At 38.4% G+C, this 25,000-nt stretch overlaps 2 protein-coding genes across 5 annotated transcripts in view; one reads left to right on the top strand and one right to left on the bottom strand.

Moving 5' to 3' along the window:
• The window catches only part of LOC138022747 (cAMP-dependent protein kinase catalytic subunit alpha-like), a 20,375-nt gene extending 8,105 nt beyond the window's left edge, over positions 1–12,270 (top strand). For all 4 annotated transcript variants that reach the window (XM_068869682.1, XM_068869684.1, XM_068869683.1 and 1 more), the window contains 8 exons: positions 270–368; positions 2,108–2,190; positions 2,651–2,728; positions 4,091–4,139; positions 7,158–7,253; positions 8,801–8,923; positions 9,497–9,661; positions 11,428–12,270. In XM_068869682.1, the coding sequence (XP_068725783.1) occupies positions 270–368; positions 2,108–2,190; positions 2,651–2,728; positions 4,091–4,139; positions 7,158–7,253; positions 8,801–8,923; positions 9,497–9,661; positions 11,428–11,553 (819 nt within the window). In that variant the 3' untranslated portion in view covers positions 11,554–12,270. The remainder of the gene's footprint in view (positions 1–269; positions 369–2,107; positions 2,191–2,650; positions 2,729–4,090; positions 4,140–7,157; positions 7,254–8,800; positions 8,924–9,496; positions 9,662–11,427) is intronic.
• A 6,755-nt stretch (positions 12,271–19,025) lies between these two features.
• LOC138023911 (protein HGV2-like) overlaps positions 19,026–25,000 on the bottom strand; it is a 21,966-nt gene continuing 15,991 nt past the window's right edge. The window contains exons 12-15 of the mRNA XM_068870997.1: positions 23,317–23,358; positions 21,910–21,978; positions 21,733–21,798; positions 19,026–19,225 (exon numbers count right to left, since the gene is read on the bottom strand). Coding sequence (XP_068727098.1) covers positions 19,097–19,225; positions 21,733–21,798; positions 21,910–21,978; positions 23,317–23,358 — 306 coding nt within the window. The 3' untranslated portion in view covers positions 19,026–19,096. The remainder of the gene's footprint in view (positions 19,226–21,732; positions 21,799–21,909; positions 21,979–23,316; positions 23,359–25,000) is intronic.

Below are 25,000 nucleotides of genomic sequence, written 5' to 3'. Positions count from 1 at the left end.
GTTGTTAGTGACAAGCTGCCCCTCTATTATTTTGACATTATGTATGCAAGTTTCGGTGGATACGTGCTTGTATCAAATTCATTGACTCAAATCGTTGCGTTATTTTTAGTTTTAGGCTTATGTTTTTTTTCCAGGGATGGAAATGCTATCATCTTGTTTAATTTTGTTCGTCGGACATGGGCATTAGTGCAGACATGTAACAGGTGTTACTATGAATAATATTGATTGGATACCATTTAATTGTCGTCCGCTTTGCTCTATGACTTAAGGTTGTGAAGTTAAAACAAGTGGAGCACACTTTGAACGAAAAGAGAATCCTGCAAGCCATTACTTTCCCGTTCTTGGTGAATCTGGAATGGCACTTCAAGGTCGGTGTATTTGTCAAAATATAAATCCTATAATTTTTCCTTTGGGTCCTTCATATCACATTGTACAATTGTTCAAATAACGATGCTACTTTCTTTCGAATTTTGTTTTCTGAAAATACTTTGAGAAACATCTCCATCCTGTGATAATTATTTTTGCTATTAGGTACAAAATTGTTGCAACCTTTTACAAAGGGTCTGTCGAATTCCAGAATGGACCTGTTTTTCTGTGGCTTTTTTCCTGAATCTCGCATTCTCTAATAAAAGGTTATCAATATTGGGAAAAGTTATTATAGATTGGTATTTTTTGTGATAATGTTTACATGTATAATGAAGGTCAATGTTATTTCATTATTGGTACTGTTAATGCTCTTAATTATATAACTACACCATTGTTTCCAAGAATGGAAATGATTTAGGCCTGTATGAAATTTTGTCATGTATTTTATTCCTCCCATGTTGGTGGACATGTTACCCTGCGAGCAGAGTCTCTTTCGATCTTCCTAGATAAGTCGGGAAGAGGAAAGTAGACTCTGCTCGCCGCTTCCACATTTTGTATTGAGCATGCATTAAAAATTGAAAATGTATGTATGTCAGTCACGCGTGACCAGTAGCCACAAAACGAAGAAGAAGAAGTCGAAATATTTTCGAACAACTCCGGCAAACACACGACAATCAAGGAATCATTTCATTGGAAACTCAAGATAGTCCATATATCTTAAAAATGCCATTTTATTTTTTTACTGAAAATTTATAGGTTTCTGTCAGGCTAGTTTCTGTAACCGACACATATAGGAAAAACTCATGTGAATTCTAACAGTTAAAATTGCCACGCTGTTGTAAATTTCAAAATATTGATGACGCGTGGCGACTGAAAAAACAGGTTTGACAAGTCGAAACTGGACTGACTCATCCAATTCTTTGGATGAGCGGCAAATCAAATAATGTGGAAGCGGCGAGCAGAGTCTACTTTCCTCTTCCTGACTTATCTAGGAAGACCGAAAGAGACTCTGCTCGCAGGGTATGGACATGTTTGATTCCACACAAAATATTACAAAGTTAATGGCTGTAAACACAGTGTATCTTCCATACAGAGGCAGACGCTGATTAAAATGGGAAATGTTAGCACTACTAGAAGCTCTTAGGCTTTGTCCTCCATATTATGTCCTAGCTTAAAAGTAATTATACAACTACAGTGTGGTCTCTGCGTAGCTTTCCTTGTTACCTGAGAGTAGCATTGACTTTCTGCTCTCTCCGTTCATAAATACCAATTAAAAGCAGCATATTTTTCTGTATGTACCAGTCAGCAGAAATACAAACATTGTGATTTTCAGAGTTATGAAAATTTCAGACTGGAGCCTACAGCACTCCAAAATACTCGGTAGGCTTGAACTGCAGCTCGTGATCTCCCATGGGGAAGCAGGTGGAAAAATTGCATAGATGGGCCAAGGTGGGACACTAAACAATTGGCAGTGAGCAAAATGGTAAACCAGCTTAATCGTTTTGCCCCTTCAGGGGTGGTTCTCCATGGATGAGTAATATTGTCTTTCATTAGACCGTAACATCTACAAGTGGCCATTTCAGGAAGGGACAGGTTAACAGATGTGTGTCACAAGTCATGCTAAATTATGGCGTCCCCTTTGATCACTAAAGGGCGTTTGGTTAGTTTTAACTGGCAAGGCATGTGAAAGATGGAAGATAAATAGATTGTGGAATAATGGTGATCAAATTTTTATTTGTAGGATAATACCAACTTGTACATGGTGCTGGAGTTTGTAGTTGGAGGGGAAATGTTCTCCCATTTGAGGCGTATTGGTAGATTCAGGTAATAACAGCCTTTCACTGTTAGCTTTTGCTTTCAGTAAGAATTTTAGAAGGCAGCAAAACCCGAGGAGTGGGCGGAGAATAAACAATGCACACTGAAGGAGGGGTTTTCAAGAGCTGAAGGCACAAGCTTGTTGGGTGCCAGTGGGTATCCTACCCTGGAAAATTTTGAAATTTGGACCTCTTTAGAGTGCATTTCTTTGCATTGTGAACACAACTCTATTAATTATCATTAAATTTTGGCTTTTTTACTAAGAGAGTACATTGTTTTAAGACAATGCTAGTCAAATTAAATCTGACTGGCAATTTATTCTTAGAAAGGTAAAAAGAAAATGTTCATTGGGCATGACATACTGTCATAGTACATGCAGCAAGCATCTACATGCATCCTTGACAGCTCTTTGTGCTTAACGATTTCTTGAGTTTATCAATGGGAACTTTTGATGTTAATTCCTTTTCAGTGAAACTCATTCAAGATTCTATGCATCTCAGATTGTGCTGGCTTTTGAGTATCTACATTCTCTAGATCTTATTTACAGGTAATGGTGTTGTGAAAGCATCTACACTGTATCAGTGAGTGCTTTTCAGTGAAGTAATGCTACTTTTTATTTCTAAGACAACCTTTGCAATATCCCTGTGTATTTTGTGCATTTTCAAAAAGCTTGTAAAGCTTTAAGCTGTGTCAGGAAAGTGGGCCATTTGCATAGCTTTTTGGTATGTTCTGTATGCTTATGTTGGGCTTGTAACAATTCAACTGTTACAGGGCTTGAAATTGCAACCAATACAGTCGCATTTTCGACTGAATTTTTTCCCTTTGCAACTAAAATATCTGGAGAAGTCGCAAATTTGCCACTTGTTTCGTCTTTGCTCGTTCGAAACAAAAGGGCTTATAGTAGTTGCCACTTTGCTGCTCTTTTTACTAAAATATATGAAGAAATGACAAAATTATTTTGTTTCTCGCCTTGAGTTTTCTTTCAATCTGAAGATAGCGTATTTGTAGCGTAATTTTGCTGGGATGTTACGTGCACAACTCCATTCCTTCGATGTCATTCGCTATTGTCAGCGGTTTCTTTCAACACAAGTATTGTGGGCTCATATTTTGTTTTGCTACTTCACTGACAACACAATGCAGCACAATGATTTTGCAACTAAATTTTTCGAAATTGCGATTACATTTTCGTATCTTGTCGCAAAATTGTGGCTGGATTTTTTTGCTAATTTCAAGCCCTGTGTTAGGGGTTTTTATGACAAAGCAAATAGACAATACCATGTGTTTAAGTCTCGCATCACTAGTTAATGAAATTTGTTTGAAAATGGACCTCCTAGTTGATTTCTTACTTTGCTTAGCCCATTGACAGGTAAAATCATCTGGTGTTAGACGGAGTAAAATCTATGAAGTCTCACTCCCAGGAGTCAATGGGTTAAATGACAAACAAAAAACGGATCCAAATTCATAGAACAGGTCACGGAAAATGATAATAATAAACAATTATTGGATGAGGTTGAGGGTGATATCATGAATTATCAAAACCGAGGTCTGTGTTCGGCTGAGGCAGATAACACAGACACAAGGTTTTGATAATTCATGATATCATTGTGAAAACCAAATTCAATAACTGTTTTATTATACATTTTTCACATAATTCACCCTCAGAAAACGAAGCGAAGCGTTCAGCCATTTTGTTTCTGAGGAGAACACTCCAAGGGGCTTAGTAACCAGGCAGACGTTGAACTTGACATGATAAATGTAATATCTGCAGCAGATATTACATTGATCATATCAAGTTCACAAGCTATTGTGAATTGATTGAATGCTCTCGACCAATCAGATTTTTTGTAGTGAGTCTGATGTATAATAAGAATTATTAATGGTTTGATAATGTATTTTGCCTTTTGTATAGGGATCTGAAACCAGAGAATCTCTTGATAGACGAGAAAGGTTATTTAAAGGTGAGAAGAAACTACAGTACCACCTGAAAGTATTGACCCCTCGGGGTGAGGCAATACCTCGTCTTTACCGCAGGTAGTGGTCGCGCGCCACCGAGGTATGCAAAATAATGTTCCCTTGGTAAAAACGAAGTGCAATTTGCGGCAGGAGAAAAGACGAGGCTTGCCACAGGAAGCACCCTGTCAAATTTTAGGTCTCATGGAAGGAATGGTAATCAAAATGAGAGAGTGCGCGATTTATGCAAGGACTCAAATTTTATAGTCTTTACTTAATGTAAAACGGAAGACTTCTTAAAAGATACAGAGATACTGTAAACTAACCGACAGCTGTATTATCCAACCTACAAAATGCTTGTTGTTTTCAAGGCTGAAATACTGTATTTATACCTCAGAAATTAGTTTGGTTTCAAGAAAGGTTTGATTGTGTCTCTTTTTGCCTGAGCCTGACCTCATCTTATTTATCTTATTTTGGAGAAATTCAAACCTGTGTGATTGTCTTTGTTTTATCATCGCCATTTTGGTGAAAAGAAAATATTCCTTCCACAAATTGTTAAACTTGTGAAATTTCAAAGTTCTTTCAACGACTTCCAAGGCATTGGAGGCTTTGTCACTACTATTTCAAGACCAATGTACCGATGAATTAAGAATGGTTTTGTTTTTTTGTCTCTTTCATCAGCAATAAAATAATATAGAATGCAGCATGTTGATTTCACATAGAAAACAAATTTAAGAATAGACTGGAAAGTCTGAATTATCTGAATGCTCATCGTTTGCATACAAATTATAAAAAACTTTAAAACTTTCTGTTGTAATTAGCGAAAGTTTCCCTGGTTGTTTTCTTCCCTTCTAAATGTAGTGTGTGGATAACTTGGGAAATTTTGAAATTTCGCCTGAAGAATGATAATAATAATTCTTAACTTGACATTAAGTTATATGTTCCAACCATCTTTGTTCCAGTGCTCTTGTCGCGCTCTTTAGTCAGCTGGCCGTCACTCCTGATGAATTTGCATAAACCACCTCGATTTGCACCAAATATTACCCAGAGCACGAAAACAATATTTTATTCCAAAAAAAAAAATGTTTTGTTCCCAAAAGATCAATATTAATTTTGGATTAGTTCAGGCATTTGAAATCCTGGATTCTTTCCTTAGAATATTTTTATTTTTTTGTAATTTGTTGGAAAGTAATACTACAGTAGGAAACCGCAAGAATAATATTTACATACTTTGAACAACAAACTGTTGGTCACGCAAGGTTTTCAAGGATGTGTTGATGTGTTTTGAAAATACTCCATGACCAACAATCCGAGATTTTAGTCAATTTAAAGTAAATCTGTAATAGTCACATTTTGGACAGTGATTAGCTCTCAAAGACACTCTCTAGCTTGAGTAGTTTTATAACCTTTCAACCAGGCATTGCAAGAACCAGTCACATGGAACACATAAGCTTTCAGTTTTGTCTATACACTGTATTGTCAAAACCCTCTCTGGCTGCGGGATAATAAATCGAGATAATAAATGTATGTTTGGACGTTGAGCGGCAAAAAACAAGTGGACATATTCTCCCATAAAGTTAAATGAATAAAACACAAGTGGGACTAGCATCGAAGAAATCAACTTGTCGAACCTTCAAAGGAACAGTCGAAATCATCAGTGCAATCAAAATACGTCGCAAAGAAGGTTTCAAATGTGGTTGGAATCTGGCTACCGGCTATGATCCTCTTTGCTGTTCGCAATTTCCAGCTGATACTTATTCAGTTTCTGTTCTTCGGTGGGATTTCAACATTGTAATCTGGCTTATCCTAAACACAAAGTCAACGGAAACCCTTTCCAACTTCACTTTTCCCGTGGCAACTTGAGAGCCTAGCTGTAAATTTCCCTCGGCAAATGATGAAAACCAATCAGAGGGCAGAGCTGAAACAGCAGATTCCAACATTTTCAGATCCAGCGAATCAAATGTCCGGTACAAAACAATGAAGTCACAACTTGTTCATGGACTGGTGATGTGTTAGTGACTATGGGGTCGGTTACTATAAATTATCTAGGTGGCCCCGGTTTCAGTGAATGCATTTTAAGGTACAGTGTAACCCGTGATCATAAGCAACTTGTAGAGAATTTCCTTGTGTGAAAGAAAAGGACAGCCTTAAATTTAAAACAGTGTGGCTATTAAGCTCTTTGTCCTATAGTTGACTATTTAATTACTGTAAACACCGGCGTATAGGCGAGAGATTAGAAACTTAGATTTTGGAAAAAAAAATTTGCAAGAAATTAAAACAAATCAAAAGTGGAGTCTTGACAAAGATGTCTTAGATGTAAGTGCACTGTTTCTTCAAGTTTCTTGCACGTGTCAACCCGCGTATCAACTCACTAACATTTAAAACAGAGAATTCATACTAAAACTCTTACCTATAATTTTGATTCTCCAATAGTATGAAAATCCGACTAGGACATAAATTTGATCTTTCTCTGGCATTTTTAATCCAGTATTTTTCATTCCTGTCCATTTCTCATTAGAATTTACATGCAACAACATGCAACAACAACGTTTCGGTTCGTTTTAGCTTAGTAACCAGGCATTCTCGCTCGTGGTGGATCAATTTCTGTCGAAGTGAGCGGCCATCGTCGACATTGTAAACAACTTTGTGGTGGAATGGAGATTCCCTGCCGAGTGAAGGTCACCTTCTCAAGAAAGGCAATGTTAAAGCGCTTAAAAGATCTTTTCACGAAAAAAGTTTAATTAATCATTGTGTAAGCTCAAACAAAAACGGCTCTTTTAGGAGCCACCAAACTCGCAAAAGCAATGATCAATGCGTAATGTGGTATAGTTTTATGAAGTTCTTATTAATTTGCTGCACAGATCTATACAGACTTAAGAATTTTCGCTAAACTTGTTAATTTATACAAATTTACGGCATGGTGTCTAGATATTCTCGCAGATAAGCCACATCTCCGATTTGAGGGGAAAATTTTGAGCGAAAAGATGCGGCTTATACGCCGGTGTTTATGGTATTATGTTTTGTAGGTCACTGATTTTGGATTCGCCAAGAGAGTGAAGGGAAGAACATGGACTCTGTGTGGAACACCAGAATATCTTGCACCAGAGATCATTCTTAGTAAGGTAAGGTGAAGGATAGAAAGCCTTATCTGATATGGCTTCAAGTATGCAGTAGGCAGGGAATCAAGGATTTAGCCCAGAGACTGGCACGAATTTCCTTTATGTTCAAATATACATTTATTGAGGAGCAGGGTTGGTGCAGTGGTGAGAGTACTCGCCTTCCACCAATGTGGCCCAAGATCAATTCCTGGATTTGACACCATGTGTGGGTTGAGTTTGTTGGTTCTCTACTCTACTCAGAGCAGAGGTTTTTCCTCTGGTACTCCAGTTTTCCATCTCCTCAAAAACCAACATTTGATTTGATTTGTTCTGATTTCAGTTGATTTGTAGTCTCCCCAATTAGCAGGGCTTGAAATTGTGACCAATACAGTTGCATTTGCGACTAAAATGTTTGGAGAAGTCGCAAATTTGCGACTTGTTTTCATCTTCGCTCTTTCGAAACAAAAGGGTTAGCAGTTGCCGCTTTGCTGCTCTTTTTACTAAAATAAATGAAGATACGACAAAATTATTTTGTTTCTCGCCTTGAGTTTTCTTTCAATCTGAAAAAGGCGTAATTGTAGCGTAATTTCGCTGCGATGTTACATGTACAACTCCATTCCTTCTATATCATGCGCCATTTTCAGCAGTTTCTTTCACACAAGTATTGCTGGCTCATATTTTGTTTTGCTACACCGCTGACAACACAATGCAGCGCGACGGTTTTGTGACTAAATTTTGCAAAATTGCGACTACATTTTCGTACCTTGTCGTAAAATTGCAACTGGATTTTTTCGTTTATTTCAAGCCCTGATTAGTAAAGCACTTGTGCTTGGCTAAATAACCTTGAGACTTAAATAAAGTGATCATTAATGTTGTTGTTGTTATTATTATTATTATTATTATTATTATGATTATCATTATATTATTATTATTATTATTATTATTATTAGTATTAGTAGTAGTACATGGCTGCGCAGAGATTCGAAATTTCTCTGTTTATTTGTAAACACCAATGAAATACCAAACCATTTCACTTTAGTATTTTTTGTTGTGCGTCCTAACCTAGAAGAATGGTGCAATTTTTACATAACCATAGCAACAGTGATCTTTTCACATGTGAAGATAAGCCGAACATTTACATGTGAGTATTTGTTTTTCAGGTGCAAGCTCACCTGGTACTTCATTGGTGTTTATCAGAAACCCATAAGGGTTGAAACGTGTAATGGCCCCTTGTGTGCTCGGAAACAAGCTTCTGAATATTCAATTTGCTAAGTACCATATTTGGAACAACAAGAGCGAGGGGTTTCCAAATATGGTACTTAGCACTGAAACATTCAACCAATCAGTTTGCACTGAATATTCGGAAGCTGTGAACACGCGTTACACGTTTCAACCCTTATGGGTTTCTGTGTTTATTTGATAAGCTTATAAATTTGTGCTCATCTCCTGAAGTGGATGTGCAGAATGTTATTGCGTTTTTGCTTTTTTTACCACCATAATTGTTTTGAGAATAACAATGTATTGAAAATACATTTGATTGTGGATCACTTTGTAGTTGTGGCTTTTTTCAGGGTTATAACAAAGCTGTTGATTGGTGGGCACTAGGAGTTCTTATATATGAAATGGCTGCTGGTTATCCTCCATTCTTTGCTGATCAGCCAATCCAGATTTATGAAAAGATTGTCTCTGGAAAGGTAAATGTAATAGGTTTGGCTGACGCTGCAGAGTAGTTAGTTTTTAAACATCTCAGTGAATAATTTATTTATGTGGCTACAAAATAAAGAAGACAAAAGTATTCTTAACCAGCCTATTTTGGTGAACTTGTACATGTGCCTGTTTATTCTCCTTTAGAATCATTATTTGTTTTCCTAGCTTTACTCACTAAAGTGCAGAGAATAAAGAGCAGAAAGCTGATATTAACTATAGCAAATTGCTTTAAAAAGCACTTGATTTTGATCTGGAGGTATTGTTTTTAATCAACTAAGAATATATCCTTACTGATGTGGTCATTGCAGGACTCTTAAAAGAATACCCTAGAGCTTGTAATTTTACATTAATTTTGTGTATGGTGTAGTGGAAAACACATTTCCAAGAGATCTTTTTTTCAGAGTGCAGAGGGAGTAGCCACTTGAAAATTCAATTTACCTTGTGTTAACAAAAAGAAACAATGTGAGATAGATGTGTGATGAAGAGAATACCCGAGCTTAATCCATGAGGAGTTAGGCTGTGGTTTTAGTGTTTTGATTGTTTGATTCTTGTCTTTTAAGGTCCGTTTCCCTTCTCATTTCACTGCGGATCTTAAAGACCTGCTAAGAAATCTCCTACAAGTAGACTTAACAAAACGTTATGGAAATTTGAAGAATGGTGTTGGAGACATCAGAGGTCACAAGTGGTTTTCATCCACAGATTGGATAGCCATTTACCAGCGGAAAGTATGTATTTTTTAGGCAGAAAGTCATGCAGTGTGTTGTGAGCCTTTTGAGGCTGCTTGTGGAAACTTTGAGGAAAAGCACAGGAGATACATACCCAAGAAACTATGATTTAGATGCAAATTGGCTGCACCAGGAATTGATGCTATTTTTACAATTAAATCACACTATCAGTTTTCTTTCGTTTGCTATGTCACTACAACGTTCCAGTGGTAATGTACTTAATCTGGCCTCGTTAATGAATGACTTAATTTGTAGCTGTCAGGGAATAATTGGATGAAGGGGGTAGTTTCTAAAGAAACTGTGGTGCTGCGTCGGTGGGGAAGTAGTATACAAAAAGTTGGTTTTATCAACGGAGCTGACAATGTAAATTGGCCAGCGTACAGATATTCTAAAAGCTTTTAGAAGCTTTTAGAATCTCTGTACGGTGGCCAATTTACATTATCAACTCCGTTCATAAAACCAAATTTTTGTTTAGGGAATAATAGGGTTATGCTTTAAATTGATGTTTACAGAACAAAGATTTCATTTGTACTACTGTAGTTATTGTATTTCTCTGAAAGGCAAGGTTACTTTTTTTGCTATCCCTTACCCCACAGTTGACATCTTATACCGGGACCAGCGAGTGAGAGTGTATGTTGGGGTTTTTCACAGCATCTTAAGTTCTATCGTGCGGGAATATTCTTAGATAATGGCCATTTACTGGCGCTGTTGCACTGGCCAAGTCTTCCTAGTAATATATTTACTTCCTTATTAGTACATCCCATTCACATCTCAAACGTCTGAGGAAACCCCCTATTGACGAGGAAAATCGTCTGGCGTTGGACAGTTACATGCAAATCTATTAAAGTGCACCGAAACCCAAATATTTTTTGTTCCTAATATAAATTTCCCCATCCAAAGCAAACGGATGTCAGCATTGTTACCCAGAATTTTGCTTTTTCTGTGCCGTGCAAGTCACGTAAACTAGGAAGAACTACTGTAGCAGTAATCTTGACCCACGACCGTGATGTGAGAGGCATGGGTCTATTCTCGATTTTACGTCACAAACTGCTTTGCATTCCTGTTTTGAAAGAAATTTTGCATTGCAAATTAAAGCAGTTTGTGACGTAAAGTCGAGAACAGACCCATGCTTCTCACGTCACGGTCGGGGGTCCAAATTACTGCTAGTTTTGATAACCTTGCGCTTTTTGCCCGGCAAATAAAAAGCGTAATTTTGAGGTAAGAATCGTCGAACATGTTTTCTTTTCGTGGAGAAATCAATATCGTGGACTAAAATATTTGGGTTTAGGTGCACTTCAAGTCTCTTTCTCAGGAGCCAAATGGGTTAATGTATAGCACAAGCTATGCTTTTCTCTTATCGCAAACTAATTTTCAGGGATTGGGTAAAGTAAAGTAAAGCAACCATATTTAACGTCGATAACTCGTAACAGTAATTCAACAGACAAACCTGAGGTCGACGGTGCGCTAATTTTACTCCCCCACGACATCAGTGCTCCGTTTTACGGGTATTTAAAGCTACTTAGCTACACGGAAAGGAAAGAAGTCGAAACAAGGATGCGAGATCCGGGAATCGAACTCTGGACCTCTTACACCAAGGCCGCGCGCTAACCGACTGTGCCATCCTCGCTCCTACTGTTATGCAAACAATTTCTTTTGTTTAGAGTTGAATAAAAGACACGTCTGCTTATCATGTGAGTGGAAACCAAGGGTATACACTCTAGGTTTATTTTAAGTCATCAAATGACTTTTGTTATATTTTTTTACAGGTGGAAGCACCTTTTATTCCCAAGTGTAAAGGTCCCGGAGATCCCAGCAACTTTGATGATTACGAGGAAGAACCACTTCACATTTCCACTTCAGAGAAGTGTGCAAAGGAATTTTCTGATTTCTGAAGAGTAGCTAACAAGTTCAATGTATTTAACTCAACCAAAAGTGTACAGAAAGTGACTTAAATATATCAGTCATTCTTAAAGAGGAAAAGGCTGACCTTTGACAGACAGGACGGAAGTCTGGATGTTACCTCTTTGGCTGATGATCCTCTGGTTTCCTTAGAACTTCTTCATAAAGTCAGTTTATTTATATACGTGCAAAACAACTCAATTATCGTAGGTTTTAGCAGAAATAGTTTTTAAGTGCAGGCATGTAAATGTTTATTTGTAATTTATACATAATTATATATAATTTGCCTATTCAGAATCCTCGAACACAAGAATGAGATAATCTGCTTTGTTTCATCTTACTCGTCATCCTTAAATCATCAATTATGTTCATCATGCCTTTCAATGAAACTTTTGTGTAATTGGTATTAATCAAGTCAGAAAACTGAGAGTTAAGACTTCAAGGCAACCTAGACTCTAAATTTAATTTATTTATTGTTTTAACACGATCTCATTTGAGAGATGTGAGAAGGAAATGTGTAATTTTCTCTTCACAAGATGTTTTGCATGTGACATTCCACCCTTGTCTTGATTCTTTGCCTTTTAGTTTCAACATCTCAAGTCTTCTTCCTTAAGTTCTGAGAAAATGTTATATCATTTTATGTGCCTTGTTGAGTTTATTTAAAATCTAGATTTTTATTCAGGGCAATAAAGTTTAAACAGTAAACTGAATTTGTTTGTTTGTAATCAACTGCCAGCTAAGTACATGTGGCTGTGGTGTTGTGCATGGGGATTATGTTCTGTATATAGCAGCTGCCAAAGTCACCTTAGACATGCCTATGGCTCTTTAAGTTCTACCTTTGGAAAGTAAGTCCTCAGGACTGCAAGGAAAGGATGATTAGTCCAGTTTGTTTATTTGGTTATTTGTGTACGTTGCAAGGGTGTTGTGTTACAGTAAAAGTTAAATATTTTGGGAATATTGTGGTTACCAAGCATGAAAGTAAACCTGATCATCTTCCTGGATGGCCCTTTACTTGCAATAAATTAGCATTCCACCAATAACATCTACACTGTATATCGGATTTTAAAAATCAACAAGACCTACATGCGTACTTGCTGTCTTTTTGGTTTAGTGTTCAGGCTATTTTTGCCTGGGCTCATTTCGTTTTACAAATGTTCATAGTCTTATGAAGGCTCAAATGTTGGGAAAATTGAAAACACGACAAGTGGCAAACTTGATTTCCAGGCCATATACGTTGGGGAGGCAAAGCAACCCTGACTGTGGTTTGGCTTTCCACCATTGCTTTCAACTCTACAGACTTTCCAACATAATTTAACCAAAAAATTAAAATTTGAATTGTTCCCGGGGTTTTCCGAGGTTAAAATATCCTTTAAAACCGACGTTTCGACCAGTTTTACTGGTCTACTTCAGGTTGTTTAAAAATGTTATCAATGTGGCGGATCGTTTTTAGTCGTTCATGATCACGATATGTCATGTGCCGTCACCAAGCTGAACGACCATAAAAACGATCCGCCATATCGATAACATGTTTAAACAACCTGAAGAAGACCAGTAAAACTGGTCGAAACGTCGGTTATAAAGGAGATTTTAACCTCGGAAAATCCCGGAAACAATTCAAATTTTAATTTTTATCGCAAGAATACGATATTTAACCAGGTGCAGGAAGTAGACTGCAAATACCTTTAAAATAAAATAAACCCAAAAAGCGGTAAATAATAGCGTTCATTTACATTGTATGTAGTGTCTTTTCAATTAGAATACCCAAGAACCCCTAGGGTCGCACCACTTCCTTGGTCGGGGGCACATGTTCCCCACTTTTTTTCCACGAGCTGGTTTTTTTAGGGGTTTTCGTGTCCGGCTCTGATGCATTGCTTTTCTCTTTATTTTATAGTCGATGTATAAATATTTTTGTACCTATTCCAATGCTTTATAAACTGCACAGTTGCTCGGATGGCCAACGCGCCCGGAGGGCCTGGGCAGCAGATTTTGTTGAGAAGAGTTTTTTAGAGTTTGCCGGGTGGCATTACTTTTGTCCGGTAGCATTAGTTTTGCCGGTTGGCACTTATTTTTGCCCTACCTTCGAGGATCATCTTTTGTATTCGTTCTTTACAAGGATTTACTGCAGGCCACTACCCGCGGTGCAGTGCGCGGGATTCAACGAGGGTGTATGATTCAGCAGGTATTATCGTCAAGAGCTAACTTGTCTGGGAATTAAAGAGACCTTGTCGGCCAAACGGGCATTGGAGCGCCGACTGTACAAGATTCGAGGGTGGATACAAGATTGGGAGCCTCAGAACCCCAGCCAAAAGCACCTTTTTCATTGTCTCCGGAAGCCAGCCAAGCAAGTCAGAACAATGCTGTAGATATTTTCGATTATAATGAGACACCTGGACCTTTTGAGGATGTTGTTAAGGTTCTGTTGAAAGCCTCTTCCTGGAGTGATGTTTGCGGTACCCGTAGAGAACGTATGACACAGCAATTAATGTCATCACGAGCTACCTCATCTGTCATATAGTTTTTCACCATATTGCTTTACAGAGTCAGCATCAGCCACAAGTTTAGCACGAACTCTAGCTGTTTTTTCCTTTTTGCGGGCAGTACTTTTGTGCTTTAGCACTGTACGCTAGTTTTGTGATTATTTTTGCATTTGTAACTTAGTTTTCGTTTCATTCTGGTATGCTTTATGAAGTATATAAACACGCTTACGTATTTCTTGTAATATATATTGTACAGCTCTTTGTACATATATCTTTGTCTAGTGTTCGCACTCTGCCTGCCGTTAAATGGTTGTAGCTTGCCTTAATGCGTCAGTGTGCTGGACTGAGGAAAATTATTTTCCTTCGTACGAACGCCGGTAGTGAGGAAGACGGAAAGAGTAGTTTCTAGGCTTTGTCGTTTTTGTTCCGTCATCCATGTTTTGGATTAATTGGTGAATATTTTCAAAGGACTGGCAAGCTTGCCCATTGCATTTTGGAGAAAAAACGTTTAACCCTTTCAGCCCCGATGGTGCCAAATGGCACTTATAGATTTTACTCTGTCTAACGCCAGACGATTTTACTCGTAAATGGGGAACCCTCGGGGCTTAAAGGGTTAAGCTAACAGCGTGCAAAAACTATGTCCCCGTCTAACCCTTTGAGCCCCGATGGTGCCAAATGGCACTTATAGATTTTACTCTGTCTAACGCCAGACGATTTTACTCGTAAATGGGGAACCCCTCGGGGCTTTAAGGGTTAAGCTAACAGCATCCAAAAACTATGTCCCCGTTTAACCCTTTCAGCCCCGATGGTGCCAAATGGCACTTATAGATTTTACTCTGTCTAACGCCAGACGATTTTACTCGTAAATGGGGAACCCCTCGGGGCTTAAAGGGTTAAGGAGGCTCGAAAGGTTTTTCGTTGCTATAGTGTTTGTGAAACGACGAAAGATACCGAAAAAGGATATTTCATAGTGTAGGCAAACTATAAATATATTTGCAACTCTATTGTAGGGTAATACTTTAAGGGCACTTATGACGTCATTTCGGTTACCATGGCAACACGCCAGGTTCACAAGAAGGTCCTCTAAATTTCAGTTTTTGAAAATTATGCGATAAACAAGTCAAAATTATGTGGACGTATCACCTTTTCGAAATGTTAACCTATCCGTAAGAAGGCTGAAATTTCTTTGGAGTCCAACAGAAGGTCAAATTACAAAAAAATCATTTCCCACTGTTCTGAACAACTTAAGCCATCCCCTTTTTGTTTTTTCGTTTAGCGTCAAATGGGTTTCCTGATATTGGGTCGGTCGGTCGGATTGAAAAAAAAACTACAATCTTGGACAAAATAAAATGGAACAGAAATGTCCCCTCTCCCCCAAGTCAAGGATGAAGGTGCGTGAAGGCCAAAACGCGCCATTTTCCCATCACTGATTTTGGGGGGAGGGTGGTCTCAATGTTCCATTTAATTTGTCCAAGATTGTCTGTAGAGGCCATGACGTCAGAAATTCAAGATTTGGTCAATTAAGAGGTCATCTGTCAACACATTAATCATCCGAAACCACTGGCCTCTGACGCAGTCACGCTCGTCGCTAGTCCTGCTATGTTGAGATACTACATGGAAGATATTTTAAGAGAAGCGGAGCGTATAAAAAAGCCAAACCTAAAATGAAAATTGCCAGTACGATCAAGAATAAGGGTATAACTCTACGTAGAATTGACGAAAAAAATGCCATCGAGAAAAAGAATACCCGAGGATACAAAAGAAAGAGTTAGAGTTCTCAAGCCCACTATTGATCTTACTCTGGAAGCATTTCTGGGGAGTTAATCGATAAAACTATAGGGTCTATGTAGGGTCGCATCGCTGAGATTAAACGAAGCAATGGCAAAAGACTCAAGCATTAAAGTAGCGCTTGTAAAGCCTTGTAGAGCACTTGAATGGTTTTACATGACATTCAAACGTTTAAGGCACGATTCACGAGACTTTTTATACGATTAACGTCTCTTTTGAGACGCTTTTCAACGGTTAAGCACGGTTAACAAGCAATGGAAAAAAGAGTCAATCTGTTCTGTCACCTTTCTGGCCAGACGACAAAATCGTGAAAAATCGACAAAATTCGTTGCTGATAGCCTGCAAATCGTGCCCATCAACACTTTTGTGAACGTAAATCATGCTCTATTTTTCAGCGTGGAAAAATCAGAAGATAGATCAGGTAAATATCGCCAACAAATTTAAGGGAGTGCAAATGCAGTTCTTAAAATTCAACAAATTTGCGTATTCGGTAGTTAGCGCACGGATGCAAAGTCTAAAGCGTAGAATGTGGGTAGGTTGGATAGTTGGATGGGGTAGATAATCTGTGGTAGAAGGTTCGAATCCTCCTTACATGCGATTTCTTTCTTTTTTTTTTTTTCCAATAGTTTTATTCCCTTTTTTGTTTGCAATTTATGTTAACGTGAAATGCCACTTGCATTTAGTTTTTTTTCAGTGTCGCCTTGCTCAGTTTATTTTTTGAATGGGAGATGTGCTTTCGGATGATGTAACGTTTGAGCGAACGAGAGCAGATTTCGTGTCGTGATTACCCCATATACTACTGGTAACGCCAAGCAGGGGCTCATAGACAATCTTGGACAAAATAAAATGGAACAGAAATGCCCCCTCTCCCCCAAATCAAGGATGAAGGTGCGTGAAGGCCAAAACGCGCCATTTTCCCATCACTGATTTTGGGGGGAGGGGTGGTCTCAATGTTCCATTTAATTTGTCCAAGATTGTAGATGCTTCTGTGAAGCATACACTGGCTTGCCTGTGGTACGTGCTACAGAAAATCAGAAGGCACTGAATTGTGTGGTATTGAAATACAGCATTCCAGTCTCTGAAGAATAACAAATAAAAGAGAAGCGAGAAACATTGGCTTCTGGGCTGACATGTTGATAATTTTCAAGTTCCCTCACAACTTCTTTTCACCACAAGTGTGCCCTATGAGCATCCGAAAACTTTGTAATACTAAACTTCACTGAAGTCAAGCCCTGTTTCGCGGGGTTAGTGTTGGGATGGGAGACCAAAACAATAAACCCCTCATAAAAAACAGAAACATCTGACCGAAAATACTATTAACGCTAACAAATGCGAACTCAGCAAGGTACAGATTCTGTTAGCTTGCTTTATGCAAAACAAATATTGATGAAAAAGCAAATAAATATTGATACACAGTTTTCAGTTTTCAGGAAGTTTCCCGGACGGTCGATCGAGAATAAAATATTTACGACATGAAAACAACATTAATTTTGAACCGTGAATATAGAATATAAAAAGTTACGATCAGCGACAAACATTTTGGGAGATTTTTGCTACGTTCAAGTAAATTGCAAAATCGAAAGTGACATGGCCGGAATTCAGAGGGCGCCGTGATTAAGTTACCGCGGCATGTTTACTCGCCAAACAGTGAAGCATCTGTGTCAAATGATGGCAAGATACCGGGTTTTTGTAAGTTTCTTTTTCTGTTAAGTGTTATATAGTTTGACAATGAAATGAGCGAAGTCAAAACAAAGATGACAATCGCCCAACTCTTGTTTGTGCAAAGTCAAAATTTACTCTCCGAGGCGCGTACGACGTTATTTATCACCAGGTAATTCCATCATTTTGGAAATAGCAGCTACTTTATTATTCATCTGCGTCACAAGTTTTCACTGATTTTGGGCCTCATTTTGTTGAAACTCAAGCACGCTTCCAACAGGCCTGTGAACCCTTCCTGCTTACAGAGCAATACTAAAAAACTTCTCCCACATCACATTTGAACCTTAAGCTCGAAAATTCAATACACAACATGATATTATAATTCACAAAGACAGAAAATACCACAGAATCCTTTTCCAGCGAAAATTTTATTGAAACAAACAACATATTTGCTCTTAGAGGCGAAAACCTCTTCCTGTGTCATTGCGTGCGTGAAGACAAGAAACTCAATTGTGTCAAATTACCATGTACTTCAGGTAAATACTGCTCACTTTGATTTCGTCTCGACGGGCGATAGATTGTTGGCGAAGTCCAGTACTCGTCGCTTTTGAGATTCATGCCTAGTTTATCCAACTGACTTTCCATTATTGAGCTCCATAAGGGTATATTTTGTTTAAGGATCCACTAAAACGCCTTCCGCGTTGCATGACTTTCGACGCCATTGCAGGCTAAGTTAATGATTCTACTGTGTCCACAAGAGAAATCTACGCAGTTCCGCTACCCTCTCGATCCTAAGAAAATACGCGCAGGAGGCTCTATACACAAAGACACCACTTACCAGGGGAGTGACAGGCGAGACTTTTACCGACACGGAAAAAAAAAACAAAAAAAAAAAGAAAAAAAAAAAAACAAGCAAACTAAACGCAGACCTCGACTGGGTTTGCCAACCCAGTAAAAAATGCAAAAAAATAAGATCATAAGCAGTCTCGGAATCGGAGGCCTGGTACCCCAGCATCATAGCTACAACAAGACGTGAACCCAAAATCAATATGGGGGAAAAGTTGGTGGATGTTGCTGCAAAATTAAGACAGCCGTACAACCAGCCTTGCATAATTATTTTGTTTTTAGTCTAAATATTATTTGCTGGTCAGATCTCCCAAGATCCGGCACTTGTACTTTGTTCAGCTGACCCTTGCATAAAAAACTGTCTACATTAATAAGCTTTCCTCTGATGTATAGATTTGTTAGGATTTTATTGAAACTAACGCGCGTACGAACTTTTCACCGAAGCGCACCCGCGAAGGTGAGAAGTAACCTTCACTGGTGACCCAGGGATTTCATGTGGCTATTGGCGGGAATTTTGTTGTTGATCCAGTCTGAGTTTTGTCGATCCGATCCGATCCGGTCCGATACTGATTTTGCCAACGGCCATGTGGAGCCACCTTAAATTCACCATGAAAGATCAGTTGAAAGGGAGAGAGAGGGTCCATTTGATGGCGACAATCTAATACAAATAAGATCAAATTTGCAAACACTATCTCTTCCATAATTCTTTTTTTATTACAATTAAAGTCTAAATTGGTACTATTTACAACACACGAATATAATTTATTTAGCTTTGAGCATGGCCATTTTCATTAGGAACAGTGCTTGCTTGCTGTTCTTCATCTTGCCGGGCCTTTTTCATTGGTACCTGCGAATCCTCTGATACTGCACCACTACTCTCTTCCTCAGGCTTCCTCTAGGACAAACAAGCCAGGAAGTTCAATTAAGCTACATGTAGATGAGTACAATACAGCACAAATCAGTATTTAGTTAGCTGTGGCAAAAATTTGGGGTCTTTCTGCAGGTACTGGAAAGCTTTGTATTTTGTAGTTTGTGTTCCATCTTTTGTTTCTTTTCTTTTACGTCAATTTTGCCTTTTAAATTAATGTTATCTGCAACTCAGTTCGAACACCCACCTTTCAGCTCTAGCTTGTTCCAAAGGTGGAAAATTGAAAAATTTGAACTTCTGGCCTTTTTTCACAGATTTGCAACGGTGGTTGAGATAAGCCCATAATACAACACTGCTGTGCGTCAGTTTTAGCTCTCATTTTGAGAATTTTTAAACACTCATTTTAATTAACAAATTAAACCAGGAATGGGCTGAGATATAAATGTTAAACAGCCATTAATTTTTTTGATAAAGATTGTCACCTTTTTCTGGTTTGAGATGTAAGAAAAATGCAAAAGACAAAAAAGCTAAGAGATTATAACTGCTGAGTCAGAGATTCTTCTCCAACATTTAAGAATATTGTAAAGAAACTATCCATGAGTATTTTGAGGAGGATAGGATGTATTGAGAACAATGAATTTCGCAGTAACAAAGACGACATATGTGTGATTGTATTGAAAGAGATGTTACGTGAAGGGCTTTAATTTTTTTTATTAAAAAGTAAGATACATGTAACATCTCTTTCATTCAGGGATATGCTCCAGGCCAATTGCTACATGAATAAGTTAAATGACCTCCCTCTTCCCTGCTAGCAAAACTCTCTTTTCTTTTGCATTTACTGACTGACAAGTACAGGAAAAGAGAGCACTGCCATGGGTCGAAACTCGCTGTGTTGAGCATGCACAGTTGTTACTTAGTGACCGAATCCTCAAGTGATACTGTAAAGGAATGCTCAGCACACAGTAGACTCAAGTGACAGTCAACAAACATCATGGGACATGTGGTTTGAAGAGGCCGTCCAAGGCTGTGGATGGCGGCTGGATCAAAGCAGAAACCCATAAGGGTTGAAACGCGTAACGGCCCCTTGTGCGCTGGGAAACAAGCTTCTGAATATTCAATTTGCTAAGTACCATATTTGGAACAACAAGAGCGAGGGGTTTCCAAATATGGTACTCCCACACTCGTCAGCCCAACAAACGCGAAAAAAAAAAAAAAAAAACCAAAGAAGGCATCTGCTAGCAGGGAAGCCTGGCTCCAATGTGTCACCAGCAGCTCCGAGGTGGAGCATTCAAACCAGAAATTGGAACATTGCAGGTTCAAGTCCTGCAAAGGAGCACTCAGACTTTTTCAAGTATCCCAAGCCCAATAGACCTAATCGGCTAACTCAATGTTGTACCCAATACAAACCCTTTGGGAATAAAACGTTTTGTTCCAGGTATTTCCATCTCATTTAAATATGAATGCTACATTATCATGCAAAATACAATACACAAAGAATCTTAGTCCCGGGAGATTTGAATTGGGTACAACATAGAGTTGGCCGATTAGGTCTATGAAAAATACATCTCTCCAAACATATATTTCATCAATCAATAGCATGAGCCCATTGACTCTTGTGGTCGAGACTTTACAGATTTTACTCTGTCAAACACCATACGACTTTACTGGTCAACTGGGAGTATTCCAGGGTTCCTGAGGAGTCAATGGGTTAACCAATCAAAAACTGTATGTCCCCTCCATTGAACCATTAGGGAGCCCATTAGGGAGATTTTGCAATGACGACGGGAACGGCAATGTCATCTCAAAACATAAATTCGCGTTATTGTAATCACTTCGCGACTATTCCAAGCATTTTAACAAGACAACGGCTGGCAGTCCCTCAAGAATGAAACCGACATGAGTAACGCTTAATTTAGGGGAGAAATTGAAAATTTATCCTCAAGCGCTGGCGTTCTTCGTGAAACCTCAATTTTGCCTACACTGTATTTCACATTGCTGTTTTGCTTACAACGGCAAAGAAATGGACAAAAATGAAAAACACACGTGCAGAGCATGCAAAGCTATTGTTTTGCCCACTAAATATGCCAATTTGTGACGTTCTTGTTGCCGTCGCCGTTGTCTTTGCTAAAGCTCCATATTGACTCCAGGTAGTGAGACTTAACAGATTTTACTCTGTCTAACACCAGTTTCTAAGTCAAAATTGCATAAAAATCTAAATCAAGACTTAAGCTCACACATACAACATTCCTGACAACCCACTGACCCACTTCATTTTTGGCGACTTTCTGCAGACACCATCTCAAAACTTGAAAAAACTGGCCAGTTCTTTTTCAAATTTCAAGCCATTTCGATCTTTGGCAACAAACAACAAAGAATAGCTTCAGTGCACTTCAATTGTTATTGGCAACAAAACTACACCATTATTGTTTGGTCTTGATTGATGAAAAGGCAAAATTCAGTGTTTTGAAGTTTGACTGAAATAGCGTGACACTGCCCCTTTAAGAATGTTTACAATCCTGAAAGTTGGTACTTACCTTTCGGCGTACCAAGTGACTAACATCATTCACTGACTGTGCAGTAGGTGCTTTTTTTACTGCTATCTGAAAAATAAACACAACTTTACCACATTTAAAAGAACTTTTAGAGCAGAATGGAAAGTGGAATACTGATTTGAGTGTCAAATTTCATCCTCATTTTTTCCCACAAGTTACCGTGTTCACAAGCGCATCACTGCTGCCTTGTTTGCTTGATCCAAAACCCTCTTCTGTTGTTGAGGGAGGCTACAAAAATGAAAAAAAAAGCACACTGAGAATTTTTCTATGCCACATTTAATAGAATTGCTTAAGCATTAAAAACTATGACCCCCCCCCCCCCCTTTAAGGGGGTTATTTAAAAACAAGTAAGCCACACAACACATTTTAGTTCTTCAGTGAAATCCTCACCCAATCCAAGATAGAAATTAAGAAGAGTAATTCAATGGATTGTTGCCAGTCATTTGCAATGGGCCATAACCGAGTTGCTGTTTGTCTTGGGTATTGGTGCTTAAGGTGTTTTTTTTTCATGAAAAAATGACTTGCATAAGAATACATAACTCAATTCCATTTGAAGGGTTGTGCATTAGGACTCGCTTTGACACGGGAGCACTCAGTAACTCAGAGATGGCCTATTAAATGTCTGGAAAGGACGTTAGAAAAATAACCACTAGATTCTCTATTTTGACCCCTAAAGCTATAGGAGACTTACGTGGAACTACAACAAGTTGCAAAATTGTTGAGACACTTTCATGAAAAAACACCTTTTCAAGCTTCTAGTACCCACCGTATCTAGAATTTAAACCTTTCCCACTTCCCCTCCCCTCTCCCCCTTTCAATATTGACTCTTTAAATTTGCAATAACTTTTTGTCTTGCTAGCAACACTGATAAGGAGGGGAGGGGGGCTGCAGTGTGAGAAATAATAGGTAAATTAATAGTGAGCGCTCCAAGAAGGTGAAGTGTCTCCACTATTTTTGCAACTTGTTGTAGCTCCCATGAGTCTCCTACGGCATAGTGGTACAGCATTGAAACTAGTAATCGGAAGGCTGTAGGTTCAACCCCTTGTTAAGTTTTTGAGTGGGGAGTTTTATATGAGCACCTGGTAATACAGGCAACAACTGAGCCATATGCAGGCTCGCAGAACAAATAACTATAACATCACTCACTATAACATTCCTGCAAAGGCACACTCCAATTTTTTACAGATATTCCCAAGTCACCAGATTGAAATAAATCTCTTCATGTCATCTACTGTGGGTAATGATTTCACCTCATTATGTTTTTCCAATTGTTATTGTTTCCATGAAAACCATATTCATCATAAAATGACCTCCATCTATTATGACCATCAACCAATAATCTTCATTCACATAATTTATAAGGTAACAAAAGTCGCAGTTTGCATTTGCCTGCCCATGTCATGACCAGTTCTCAGCAATTGTAACCTTAAACAATGCCTAAAGCAAAACCATTGATCAATGCATGTCACAACATAAACACATGTATCCTGTGGATGGGTTGGGTACATTAGAATGCAGATTTGACATAATTATACACCAGAGAAAGGAGATGCTGTTTGTTGTTACCTGATTGGCAGTGGAGTTTATCATCTCCTGGGCATCATCTACCTGAAACAAAGCCCAAACAAAAAATCTGCCGTTATAAGTAGAATAAAACACATTCCTTTGTCAGGACCTTTTGGTAAAGCAACAATATTTGATTTAGTTGAGCCTTTTCCTCCTAAGACCTGACCTGACGTCAGAGCAGCCTTGTTGGTGCACAGAATAGACAAAAAGCTTTTTGGGAATTTGACTCTATTATCATGCAAAACATGAGCCATAATTTGCTATTGTTTTGTGCACCTACATGGCCACGTCATCATGTGATTGAAAACCATTAACAGATTTTACTCTAACGCCAGACGTTTTTAACTTGTCAGTGGGGGATTCTTCAGGGGTGAAAGGTTTAACACAAAGGAACCCTTTTTTGGCTAAATGGCTTGGGTGCTTTCAGTATATGACTATTTAACTTGCTGCCATAGATGGTTTTTCAAATTGCGAGGTGTTTTAAATTTTTTTCAAAAGGACGTTGCAGATGACCTAGAAATAAGTCTTCTTTCAAGTTTCCAGTTCCATGACATCTTTCATTTCGAAAATACAGCAATTTGAATTTCTGCATAGTCCCCTTGCGTAACACCATGATACAAAGTTGTCTGGTTGAAAAAATGTCTATCCCTATGAATCTCAGCAGTCTGAGCATTTCAAGTACATTAGGAGATGTGTTCATTCACATGTATCTTATCTTATGAGTGAAAAGTAAGTACTTTCATCACTAAGTGAATTCCAGAAGTTTGTGTTCATTTCTGGCCACCATATTGGTGCACAACGGTGGTGCACCACATGGCGACTCCATACAAAACCCTATATATTTGCTTGAAACGCTTTGAAAAATAACTCACACAGACCTGAGAATTGGTGAGGTGATTTATGAATTTGTCTCCTACAGCATTCCAATTTTTTGGCTTACTTCACTGAACGGTTTTGATTTTATTTTTTGTTGCATGACAGAGAAAACAATCCATAAATCAATCACCATTAACAATAAACTTTGGTTTTCCATGCATCCATCCGAATAGCCCAAACTACAAATGTTACAGGTAGAGTTTGACTGTTTGTCAAGTGGTTTGAGAAGCAAGTGACAAAATGCCCTGTTAGAATGGGGCTTAGGGAATTGTCAGATACATGTATTAGGAAAGGGGAAGGGTTGAAATGTTCAAAAAAGCGGTGAAAATAAAATGGCCCACCCCAGGTAAGGGATTGAAATGTCTTGACCCTCTCCCTAAAATCCAAAAAACAAAAAAAATTCCTCAACCTAAAATCCAACTACCACAATGATCTGGAAAGCTCACACAAACAAAATTATGACAAGGGACGTTACTAAACACAGGAACGGAATGGAATGGAATATACCAGAATAAACCGGAATGAGACTGAATGAAATGAAATGAACAAGAATGTTACTGGAATATACCAAAACGAGCCAGAGTAACACTGGAAATATAGCAGAATGAACCTGAAAATGCCACAATTTGGTGTTTTAGTTAGCACCGATCAGCTTTTGTTGCATCACACGATTCCCTGTGAACACTTTTATTTCATTCTGACAGGTCAATTGTGTATTACCTATCACAATAAAGTTCTGCGAACCACAAACTTCCCACGACCCACACGTGATGGAGATGTACGTAAATAGATTCACCCACAACGAAAG

The sequence above is a fragment of the Montipora capricornis genome, chromosome 11, assembly GCF_036669925.1.
Source record: "Montipora capricornis isolate CH-2021 chromosome 11, ASM3666992v2, whole genome shotgun sequence".
NCBI lineage: Eukaryota > Metazoa > Cnidaria > Anthozoa > Scleractinia > Acroporidae > Montipora > Montipora capricornis.
Note: the sequence above shows the minus strand (reverse complement) of the source record. Positions and strands in the feature narration are given on the sequence as shown.